This window comes from Cataglyphis hispanica, chromosome 24, assembly GCF_021464435.1.
Source record: "Cataglyphis hispanica isolate Lineage 1 chromosome 24, ULB_Chis1_1.0, whole genome shotgun sequence".
NCBI classification, from domain to species: Eukaryota; Metazoa; Arthropoda; class Insecta; order Hymenoptera; family Formicidae; genus Cataglyphis; species Cataglyphis hispanica.
Genome location: NC_065977.1, coordinates 29720 through 42564, shown reverse-complemented (window position 1 = coordinate 42564; position 12845 = coordinate 29720). Strand labels below are relative to the sequence as shown.

At 32.2% G+C, this 12845-nt stretch overlaps 2 protein-coding genes across 3 annotated transcripts; one reads left to right on the top strand and one right to left on the bottom strand.

Annotated features, from left to right (window-relative positions):
• The first annotated feature begins 272 nt into the window (after window positions 1–272).
• Window positions 273–5377, top strand: LOC126858106 (replication factor C subunit 1). Of its 2 annotated transcripts, none has more exons than XM_050608156.1 (17): window positions 273–340; window positions 423–699; window positions 792–929; window positions 1026–1241; window positions 1371–1458; window positions 1531–1970; window positions 2083–2262; window positions 2346–2642; window positions 2747–2912; window positions 3045–3257; window positions 3329–3555; window positions 3629–3966; window positions 4033–4251; window positions 4342–4515; window positions 4580–4655; window positions 4810–4977; window positions 5065–5377. In XM_050608156.1, the coding sequence occupies exons 2-17, from the start codon at window positions 691–693 to the stop codon at window positions 5167–5169; spliced, it is 3054 nt and encodes a 1017-aa protein (XP_050464113.1). In that variant the 5' UTR covers window positions 273–340; window positions 423–690; the 3' UTR covers window positions 5170–5377. The 2 variants fall into 2 exon arrangements, with proteins under 2 accessions (XP_050464113.1, XP_050464112.1); XM_050608155.1 differs by having other exon boundaries at window positions 274–340; window positions 1308–1458.
• Window positions 5186–9664, bottom strand: LOC126858107 (angiotensin-converting enzyme-like). The gene is made up of 8 exons (XM_050608157.1): window positions 9299–9664; window positions 7724–8090; window positions 7179–7497; window positions 6883–7107; window positions 6232–6757; window positions 5830–6084; window positions 5590–5765; window positions 5186–5475 (listed from the first exon to the last, which is right to left on the bottom strand). Exons 1-8 carry the CDS (start codon window positions 9307–9309, stop codon window positions 5423–5425), a joined length of 1932 nt encoding a protein of 643 aa, XP_050464114.1. The 5' UTR covers window positions 9310–9664; the 3' UTR covers window positions 5186–5422.
• Window positions 9665–12845: the final 3181 nt, after the last annotated feature.

The following is a 12845-nucleotide window of genomic DNA, read 5'->3' as shown; positions in this document are numbered from 1 at the left end:
TGTGCTCCCCGCTTTAGAAATTGGGCGCATTCAGCGGACTCAATAATTGAGGATCTTATCAACACACGATGTTGATTTGTTGGTTCTAAAAGAACCAATCACGTTCGATTGCTAAATCTTTACTTTGTTTTTTCTCTTTACATCTCAAGTTTCACGCTAGATTTATCCATCTGTTCTTATTTTACATCTATGGACATATCATCTATAGATGTATGATGTATCATATAGCGAATTCGGTCACTTGCACTACATCACACCAGTGCACATTAAAGGCCGCTATTTATGAAGTATATGAATACAATGATATAATATATAAAGATTTTGATGATGAAAAAATAATGTATGTTCTGTTAAATAAAATGACAATTTATCATGATTGGATTTTAATTATTTAAAATGTTTATATTATTCTTTTTTATTAGATAACTTCACATGTATAGCAGTCTTTAATATGCACTAGTGCGATGCAGTGCAAATGATCGAATTCGCTAATACTCTATAGTCTCTATACTCTATTACGTTAAGGCGTAATTTCTTGCCTCGCAGGAATATGCTGCTAAAAAAATATATTTATATGACTTTGTTTTAAATCTGCAAAACCGAAACTCGTCGATCGTGAAATTGCCAATCAATTATACCTGTACAATAAAATAGAAGACACGATCTAAATATCTCACGATATCAGCAAAAATGCCGCGGGTATGTAATGAAAATGATATGAATATTAGATTATTTTTTTGTATTTATTCCGGATTTGAAACATATATATGTATTATTATACGCTTTTACAGGATATAAGATCCTATTTTGTACCGGTTGCCACTTCTCAGAAAAGGAATAGTGAATCCGTTTCAAAACCCCAAAAGAGGCGTGTAATTTCGTCAGACGAAGATGAAGAGAGATCAAAGTCATCTGCAAAACGCAACAAGGTATGCCATGTTATTTGCATGTATATTATGCATTATTTTATTTATAATTGTTTATATTCTTTTTATTATTTGTAATACAAAATTATAATTAATTAGATTGTACGAAAAAAAATGACAAAAGTTTCTATCTTGTCTGATTCTGATGATGATATAATTGAGAAGAACAATAAAAACAATTTTACAAAATCGGAAGCAAATAAGAAAAATGAGAGTGAAAAGCCAAGTGAAACAATCTCTTTTAGTGAACTGTTTGGCAAAAGGCCAATAATGAGAGTAGAAGATGAAAAAGTGAGCCAAAAACTACAGAAACTGGTAAATATTATAGGCAAAGTATAGTATATAGATCAAGCATTCTACAAATAATACTGAGATTTATAGGAATCTGAATTTCACAATGATGATGATTTTGATGCTGTACTTAAACAGTTGGATACTTCGCAGGATATGATAATAGAGGATACAAAAGGAGATAAAGATGGCACTAAAAATGCAAATATATCTCAAAATTCTGATGAAGCATTTAAAACAGGTATGTTGAATTTATTAAATGTTAAATAAATATTAACGAACAAGAATTTAATGTAACAAAATATATTCACAGAGATAATTTCTAATAAGAGCAAGAAACATACTTCTTTGAAAGATAATCAAACAAATAAAACAAATATGTCAGAAACTAAAGAGATGAAAAAATCTCCCAATAAAAATAATATACATTCAAAAATGATTTCTCTTTCTTCAAAAGAGAAATTAAAAATGCAAAGAGACAATTCTAGCTCTAATGAAGATTTAGATACAAAGAGTAAATGTAGTGATGATGAATCGAAAAAATTAAACTTCAACAATTTAGCAATAAATATCTCAAGATCTGCTGCAAAAGAAAACGAAGAGATAAAAAAACAATCACCAGATAGGAAAAAAGCCAAAATGTTGGATTTATTTGAAGAAAGAATAGAAAAGAAGAAACAACGTGCTGCAATGTATGAAAAATATCTTCAGAGAGGCGGCGCCAGAAATCCAGGTTCAAAAGAGATTCCTATAGTAAGGTTTACATTCATTTATAACAATTAAAGATAGTTTTGAAAGAAATGTATTGTAAGGAGCCATTTTTTTGATAAAATAAAAAAAAAATCTGATATTTGTTTTATTATAGGGTGCTCAAAATTGTTTAGCTGGTATAACTTTTGTGCTAACTGGTGTTTTGGATTCCCTGGAGAGAAATGAAGTTGAGGATTTGATACGCAAATACGGCGGTCGTACTGTGAACACTGTTTCGGGAAAAGTTAATTATATTATAGTAGGAGATGAAGCTGGTCCATCGAAATTGGCAAAAGTACTTATTTGCATAAGTATTTATTTGCGTATATATACATTTGACATATACTTGTCATTTTTTGTTTATATATCTTTTTTTAGGCCAATAATCTGGGTATCAAACAAATATCCGAGGACGATCTTCTGGAAATGATATGCACAAGACCGGAAGGTAAAGCTGAAGACGTTAAACTAGTTACAACAAAGGCGAAATCCAACGTGAAAAAAATATTAAATACATTTGAAGGAGATAAATCGCTAACAGAGAAAACAAAATCGACATCAACAGATTTATGCGATCTTTCGGAAAAAATAAAATCACCATGTTCATCTGTAAAGACGGAAACGTCATCATTGATATCAAAGCAGACATTGGATGCAATCAATTATTCACAAGAGGTAAGCTTAGACATCAGTGTGACAAAACTTGTGTGTGAGTAATATAATTAAATCAAATAAAATCTAACAAAGATTAAAATATAGTTCCATTATTATTTTTTTAGACAACTACAAAGCTCATCAGCTCACAACCATTAGTTGAAAAATATAGACCTAAAACTATGAAACAAATAATAGGACAACAAGGAGATAAGAGTTGTGCACACAACTTATATGTGTGGTTGCGCGATTGGAATAAAAATCACCAAGATCCGAAGTTTAAAAACAACAGTACGTAATGTGCATGCATTTTTGTATCAAGATAGTTTTTATAGCTTTTCTTTTTTTTTTTTTCAATGCTTTCTTTTAGAAAATAAGAAAATAAGAAAATTAATTTGATTAATTTTGCTTTCATTTTAATAGATAGCAAACAAACTCATGGGCAAAGTTTTAAAGCTGCTTTGTTATCGGGTCCACCGGGTGTTGGTAAAACAACAACTGTCCAGGTTGTTTGTAAAGAATTGGGGTATGATCTTATAGAATTTAATGCTTCTGACACGAGAAACAAGATGCTCCTGAAAGACGAAGTCTCAGGGTTATTATCCAATACTACAATGAAAGATTACATCACTGGAGGTGAGCATGTAATACAAAATTTTGAAATAATTATGTCATTTTTTCATTCAACACAGTAAATATATCAACAGATACTAAACAAAAGATCACAAGCAAGCATGTACTATTAATGGATGAAGTCGATGGCATGGCTGGTAACGAGGATCGCGGTGGTTTACAAGAACTACTTAATTTAATAAAAAATACCCAAGTACCAATTATCTGTATCTGCAATGACCGATTTAACACGAGGGTGAAGAGCATTTCTACGCATAGCTATGATTTGCGATTTCACAAGCTCAGAGTAGAGCAGATCAGGGTAAGAATGATCTACAAAATTCAAGTGATGTTCCTTATCTAATGCAATTATAGTATATCACTTCTCTCCACAGAGCTCCATGAAGTCTTTATGCTTTAAAGAAAATATTAAAATATCTACAGAGGATCTTGATCGTTTAATCGAATCAACGAATTACGATATTCGACAAGTGATAAACCATCTTGAGTTCCTCGGTGGTCGTACACCTCACGTGGAGGCGACCGACAGAAAACATTCGAATAAGAATTTCAAACTCGGACCATTTGACGTTGTGAAAATGGCATTTAACGCGGAAGAGCAGAAAAAGATGAATCTGAATGATAAGATTGATTTATATTTCCACGATTACAATATAGTGCCACTTTTCGTAGAAGAAAATTACCTGAGTGTCAGATTATCCCAAATGACACTGTGAGTATATATTCTTGTCTTTATGTATATAATAGCAAGGACCAATGAACTCTGCTACATTTGCAGTCTTCAGAGGCTGGATAAAATTGCTCGAGCGGCCGACAATATATCCCAAGGAGATCTGGTCGAGAAGATGATGAGAAGCAATATGATGTGGAGTTTGCTTCCGTTGCATGCATGTTTTTCATTCGTTATTCCTACTAGCGAAATGTCGGGGAGTCTTGATACGTTAGTACGTTTTCCGAGCTGGTTTGGACGAAATTCTAAGACGACGAGATTTAATAGGTATATCTGTAGTATCTGTACTAAATTTTTATTTTACATTCATTAGCAATTCGCTACTTTGATCGTTATGTAAAAATGTGTTATTTCTAGATTAATGCAAGAATTAACGATGCATACGCGATTAGCCACGGGCGCAAGTAAAGATGCACTGAATATGGATTACTTAGTTCATATTCGGAACGCAATTATAAAACCTCTAATAGATAATGGGGTGGATGGTATTGAAGCAGCGATAAATATTATGGGAAAATATTATCTAACAAGGTATATATTTTAATTACATTGAATATACATTGGAAGATATATTAATGCTATTTATTTTTTTTAGAGAGGACTTGGATTCAATAATAGAGATTTCTCTCTGGCCAGGAATTCGCGATTCTACGAGTAATCTTGATAGCAAAGTATGTGTATAATATTAATAAATATTCATATTAAAATAATTAAATAATAATTATATAAAATAATTATTGCAATAGTTTTGTGTTATAAAATTAAAACATGTATAATTATATTTTAATTATAATTATATTTTTTAAAATATCAATATTTTTTCAGGTGAAAGCAGCGTTCACACGAGCGTATCAGAAGAATCCTCCTATGTTGCCATATACAATTAACAGTAATGTTACATCAAAGAAAAGATCCATGCAGGATGAGAATTTCATAGAAGAGGAAAATGATGAAGAAGAGGATGACAGTATTGAATCCGACAAAATGATCAAGGTAGCATTAAAAATTATTTCTACAATTTTGTTATGAGACAATTTTATAAAAAAAAGTACGATTATATAATTTTAAAATCTATTATAGGCAAAGAAATCTACTGCTGCTAGTACTAGTAAAGGCACTGTATCGACGAAAAGAAGTAGCGAATCGGCTAAAAAGCGTGGAAAGGGACGCGATAAATCTAAATAAGGAGCACATAAAAATATTAAAGAATGAATGTAAATTTTATTTAGAGAAAAACGTGAAACAAGATTGGTATATTGCTAACATTCGTTCATTTGCTTAATCGAATCGATCACAATAACATTTATATATGAATCTGGCATGATGTGTATATTTCACCTGTTATTTATTCTGTGTCGAAATAATGACTACACAATGTGTTCTCTCTTGCTTATTTCAAAATATATTTTTATTTTTCCGTATCTATGGAGGAAATGTATTATTCAGAAGGTTCGTCGGTAATTCTAAGCTCTCCCCTCGTCTGTACGCATCCTAAAATGAAAGAACGATCAGTGAAATAATTCAATTAAAATAAATATTTTATATAAAATATAAATAATAAAATAATTATTTTTACGTTTTCTTCAGTGAAACTATAATACATACGTCTATTACTAGATTTCCATCCAATATATTCATCAGTTCTCTTATTTTCTTCCGTCAGCCAATCTGTTAAGGGTTTGAAGTATTCCAAAAGTCCAGTAGAGTCCATTTTTCTTTGACCTGCAATCTTCTCCATTGCATCTGGCCATGGTTTCGAAGAACCTAACTCCAGCATAGATCTAACACAAATGCGGTCATTGTCCATATTATCTCGAGAATTATTTTTGTAATACTCAGACTTACTTCAACAGGTTTCCAGCATCCTTGTTATCGTAAATATCACATTGATGCAATGGATTGGCGTTTGGATTCATCGGATCATATTGCTTCGCCTTGGTGCACAGCGCTTTATGGAACTGGAATTGTATTATAAAGCTTACATAGTATCTTATGTATTCAACGTCAGCGATTATATGATACTTCGAGCCGGGATCAAAGTCTTCTTCTGATCTATCCAGTGGCGGTTCAATACCTTGGTATTCCTCTGCAAGTGACCACCTTTGAAGTAAAAAAGCTCTTTATTTAATCTTAATTTAATCTTTAAATTTTTAAAAATTGATATTTAAAAACTCGTTAAATTTTTATTCGCAAAACAGAGATTGCTACATCTTTCACTTAATCTCTCACATAATCAAGGATACTAACCAATTACAGTTGTAATTGTCGGGTGTTACTTTTCCTTGAAATACATTCCAGCGCCATCGATCCATCATGTAGGCGAACGGCAGAAAAGCAATTTTGTCGAGACTCTTTACATAGAGATGATTCAGCAATGCTTCTTGATCAGTTGAATCGTCCTTCAATAGTCCAATCTTCTTGAGATGGCTGGGAGTGGACGCGCTGAGAGAGATGATGTCGCCAACTGCCTCGTGAAAACCAGGATTTGCGCCTTCTTTGAAGACAGTAGGCTGATCCTTGTATTGCAAATAATACTCGATGTGACCCATCTCGTGATGCGCCGTCAACAAATCCTCCATGTTGATACGCGTGCATTGTTTAATCCTGAAATCTTTGCTGTCATAAAAGTCCCACGCGCTCGCGTGGCAAATCATGTTTACGTCTTTCTGCTTCAGCAGGATCGACTCTTTCCAGAACGTATCCGGCATGGCGGACAGATTGATCGACTTGAAGAAGTTCTCGGCAAGTCGGAATATGCTTGTTGCGTTGTAATCTGTGCTCGTAGAAATATTTACGAGGCATTATAACATAACGCTATTATAATATAAGTGCAATCAGAAGATCGGCCGTGCAAGATCGAGTTGTGGTAGAATTTCGGGAATCAAAACGTAAACCTACCTTGTTCGATTAAAGCAGCGCTAACATCCGGCAACTGTTTGCCTGGAAATGGTACGGTGAAATCCGCGATATTCGCCCATGTCTGAGCCCAAGTGTTGCCCAACAAGTGTGCTGGAATCGGACCGTCTTTGGAAACAATGTCCTCGCCATATTTCTTCCTGAGTTCGCGCCGGACGTAAGCATGAAGCTGCAGGTACAATGGTTTCAATTGTTGCCAGAGGGTTTCTGCGAAAATATCCCATATGTTTTACAAGTGCTTCGTCGTACAGACACAGATAACATTTTGCGAATCTTACCGATTTGTTCGGGAAAGTCGTTGGCCTCATAATCCTTCATCCAGTACGCCGCGTAATCGGAAAAGTTATTGAGTCTCGCCGCGGTGTTGGCCAATTCAACGTATTTGGGATACAAAGATTTGACCTGCTCGCCTGAAGCTTTCCTCCACTCTATCCAAATGTGTTTTAATTCTTCAGGATCGCGGCTGCGCATCAAGATTTCAGTGATTTCCGGCTCAAGCGCGAGATCGCATTTGCTCTTATTCTTGTAGTCGCAGATTTTCGCAGTACTGTATATATTCTCCATCTGGCTGATGATTGATTCGAATTCTTTGTAATTCTGTAATCACATTTTAATGGTACTTTTACGATCTAATTTTTATGTTCTTTTAATTAGTCGGCTAATATTTGTTTAATCTAGACGCTTCTGAGAAAAATTGCCATGCGAAGAGGATAATAATATTTGTAATAAATCTCCTTCTTCACTTTAATTTTTCCCAAAAGACTCTCATAATTAGATATTAAAGACATTGATTTAGATTATTCCTCATTATTTATATTCTTACGTCTTCAGGAAGTGCGGCGACGCCGAGTAAACCGAGCTTGTTGAATTGTCTCTTGATATTCTCGTCCTCTAAGTCTCTCCAAGGAAAAGCATTCACTTCTTCGGCGATCTGCTTCATAACACGCGCCGCCATCGTGGACACGTTCAGCTTCTCCGCCAGATTCTCGTCCGTCAGATTCGACGCGTAATTCCATCCAGCCAGGCTCTGCTTATTGCTCCATTTCGCGTATTCCGCGTCGATGCGTTTCAAGACATCCCGAGCATTCTGCAATAACTCCGCAGCAGCTTGCGAATTCTCGACGGGATCTACTGGATCCTCTGCCGTTGGCTTAGCCGCCACCAAATTTACGATTGCCGCTACCAAAACTCTAATGACATGATAATATGCGATATATTAATAATATTAATAATCGATATATATTATATAATAATCTCGAGTTATCTATTACATTAATTGTTATTATAATGTGTTTAATTGTCAATAATTAAAAGAATTGTAAATAATGTGAAATGTTTCTCATCTCAAGTTTGGAGATGACATATATTAAATATCTCGAAGGATATCGGTTATCATTCTAAGCAATTGATTACTCTATAAAACTTACAGTGATATGAAGTTTGATAAACATTTTTTTTTGCGCGATTACTATTCATTGCATGATATATCCAATTTCTATAATATTATATCTTATCATTATCATCATATGCTACCAGTAGTGAGAGAGAGAGAGAGAGAGAGAGAGATATCTTACTAATAATAAATTAAATTATGCTATATAATAAATTTGTGTAATACATAAAACTACCTCGTTTGTGCTTGACAGCGATATTTCTTGATCTTCGGATGCGATTGTTCGAATGAAATACAAAATGCAGTACTAAGGCTGCGATCGGGAAGATGCTAGAAATGCTTCGAAGCACTTGATTGACCAATTAGCACAAAAAGAGCAAAGATTTCTTTATTCTGATTGATTAATGTAATGCTTCGAAGCATTTCTAGCGTCTTCTCGACCTAAATGACGAGGTCAAACAACAGCGCGATTTCAAAGTCACGTGCAGGAGTGCGACGCGAAGAGCACTTGCGTCCGGTGCATTAACTCGTTAGATCGTGAGCGATTGTCGCCATGCATCCGGGTATATTTGACGTAAATGCTGGCAACAATACCTCGCGTACAAGTATATCGAAAGTGGATAATCGTCCTTACTCCGCGAGATCAGCGACACGAAATGATTAAGCGATATTAAATAAACATTTTGAAAAAAAGGACATTGATATTAATTTTTCTACACTAAAAAAGAGAATATCACGATTTATATATGATTAATATATACAACACACACACACACACACACATATATGTATATATAACACAATTGTACAATCTATCTCTATATTTTACTATGACATTATATACGATATGTTTAATTAAGGTTATCAATCACTGTAATACATCACATATTTTTCCTCTGTATCTTATATTTATTTTCGTGACGTTATCGATCGTTATCGATCTTTGTATTAATCTTTATGGTGAAAACAAACAGTATGCTAATCAATTATTAGCGGAATACTTACAGGCGCAGCATATCGATTTGTCAATCTTTCACGTTCTTGCGGTTTTAATTAAGGAAAAAATCGAGCAACTTTCAATGCGAATGTTTGCGCGTTCTCCACAGGCATGCACAACAGTCTGCCGACCGTCGACTGACCTCCGTGAGCGAGACACGTTATCTTTTATGAAACTTCCCCTCCTTCCACCAACAGCATCCGATTGTGCTCCTACGATGTCCGATAAATTCGAGCATGATCCTAGATTGCCTGATTCCGAGTGTCCTGTCCTTTACCGCCGCAAATTTATATATCGACTTGAACGATCGTGTTCTTCTTCAACCTTCGTGCTCCTCAGAATTTCCAATGTTTTCAGACCGAGAAAGGAAGATGCTGCAAAAGAATATAATAATTAATTATAATTGCAAATTAATTGAAAGCTTTTGTTTCAGTACTATAAATTATTGATATTATTATTTATTTATTTATTATTAGAAACATTCACATTCTCACATATGTAATTTATTACATATCTACATAATATTTGAAAACTATCGGATACATAACGGAATACTTTTTCTTTAGGATTTCGAGAATTTTGCACAAAATCTTTGTCGCGCTCAAATCTCTATTATATTCATACCGTGATCGCTTTGGCACATAGAATAAATTCCAGATTGCGTATAAAGTAACATATTCGACGATAATAAACCAACGAGCCTTGAAAAAAGTATTGCAGCAAAAATTTTCATAAGGTCTCGCAACTTTCACCTTTTTCGTCACTGTTTATCGCTGAAACAAATGAGCCAATGGCTCGGCATTAATAATCTCCGTTGTAAAAGCATAATGTCTTTACCTGATCAACTTTACATTTTGAATTCGTAGAAGCGAGCGTCCTTGCCGCACGCACTACTATGTTTTCCGATATTCTCTTCGCTTCATTGACGATATTTTTTCGAGAGTCGAGGATATTATACATCCTGGACTCGATATCGATTCAAGGGCTTCTGTTACGATCACGGAATAAAAGGTTGCTCATTATATGAAATTTCGGAGGTAGTCACGTATTATACAATAAAACTTAAGTCAAACTGCAAGACTAGAAAGCGCTTAAAAAACAAGAGAATTAAAATAAAATAAAAAAAAATATATATATATATATATATATATATATATATATATATATATATTATATTAAATATCTCGAGAGAGAGAGAGAGAGAGAGAGAGAGAGCAAAATAGTATCCTTTGTCTTCTCTCAGAAAAAAGAAATATTGTTCTTTTTACATCTATTAGATTATCACATGCAACGTGCGAAACGCACGTGCTATGTATATTATTTTTTATTTGTTATTAACATTATTGTATATAATTTTTATACAATTGTAAAATTGAAAATTTTGTATATTGTGATCTATTAATTACAATTAACATAAGCAAATGTCCTTATCAATATTATGTCATCGTTGCATATTTTGATAGTTTGTAGAGCTTGACAATTCAATGTCTTATAATAATTAAAAAATTATTTATGTAAATAAATTTAAAATTCTTTTTAAGTAAGTCTTTAAAACCATTTTTATAATTTTTAATATTTATAAATAGATTAGAATATCTATATTCTATTTACAATAACAAATCGCAGAAATAAAGAAAACATTCATAAAAAATAAAAAATGTTTAGCTACTTAATAATGTTTAAACAATATTTGGATAATATTAACTTTAAAAATCTAATAACAACGTTGTGTGTGTATATATAAAGTGAATTTTGTTCAAATATTGTCTAAACATTATTAAGAAGCTAAACGCTTATTATTTTTTAGAAATGTTTTCTTTATGTCTGTGATTTATCGCTAAAAATTGAATATAACACAAAATATTTTAATTTATTTATAAATATTAAAAATTATTACAGCAATTTTAAAGCTTATCTAAAAAAACCTTGAATTTATTTATATAAATTATTTCTTAATTATCATAAGACATTGAATTGTCAAATTGTACGAACTGTCAAAATATGCGATCTCCATGATGAGCTATTCATGAAACACAGCGAGAGAATCAATCAGCATCGCGAAAAAGAAGCAATAATATGTCAATAATATGCTTTTTTCTAGAGAGGGATACGTGGACATTTTTAACGTAAATTTATATTTTTTCTATATTTGCGTGATACAAAATACAAATTTACGAAAATAATAGGTAATGGAAATTTTCGCTTTTTGATATTAGACGGTGAGATCATAATAATGTAAATTTAAATTTAAAAAACAACATTAATAAATAAATTTGTTTGAATGAAAGATATTGTGGCATTAATGGAAACATATCTTTTCAAAACATCTGGCAGGAATGTAACCGCATCGCACTTTCCATTAAAAAGAATTAATTAAGATGAAAGAAGCATCGAGTTCCATATAATATAGTAGAAGATCATCTATACGATATTGATTGGCAATGTTCAATGTCAAGAACGTCGTAAAATAAATTAACTGTAGCTCTCAGATTGAATATTTATTCAGGTTGTAAGCGTAAATATTTTCTCTTGGCCTCTAGATAAGATCTTGGAAGATTTTTACTAGGTGTCTAAAAATATAAGATGCTAAAAAACCGAGTCCGTCTAAGGAGAATATTTTTTTAGTTTAATAAAATACTAGAAGAAACGGCTGCTCATTATGCGTAAAGAAGTCTTTTCTAATTATACTCATGTCAAGTATAATCGCGTGTTAGTTGCTCTATTTAGTTGCTCATGTGCGATGATACAAAATAGATTTGATTTGCAACAATCTCCTTATTTTACTAAAAATATATTGTAAATGTTTGAATATATTATAATTATTTCATTTTTTTTTATATATTCAAAACAATATATATTAAATTAGAAAACTTTTTATAATATATTTTAATAATTATTAAAATTTGTTGGACACTGCTCGCATATATATATATATATATATATATATATATATATATATATATATATTCTATGATTAAATTAAATTCTCTTGACGTAGAATATTATTATTGTGAGAGCCATTTTGCTACCATATTCCGGATATTTCCGTTTTTTGTTTCGTTGAAATTATATTACACGTATGAATTTGGTTTGCGCTGAAAAACAAGGCTGACTAGATTTCACAAAGATTAAAAATATAAGATCTATAGAATTTATGTATGTGTCTACGCGTCACACTTATGATTTTATATAACGCTTCATTGATCTATCACCAGGCAACAAATTGGACAATCTAATTGTCTAGTGATTTAAAAGAGAGATCGGAGTACTTTGAATCGAGCTTCCGGCAAGTGCTCATTAAAATAGATCTTAATTATTAATTTATTTATGATAAAAATTAAAAGAAAATATTCATTGAAAATCTATTCTCGAAAGAAATATAGATATTTTTTTGCAAATGTACAAATAAATTATGTAGAACATATGTCAAACATATAAATTGCTTTATTTTGAACAAAAGTTATCTTAAAATAATCTTAAATCTAAAATCTAAAATCATTGATTAAAGTTGATATTAAATCTTGACAAAGTAATACACATTGATTGTGCCATAGA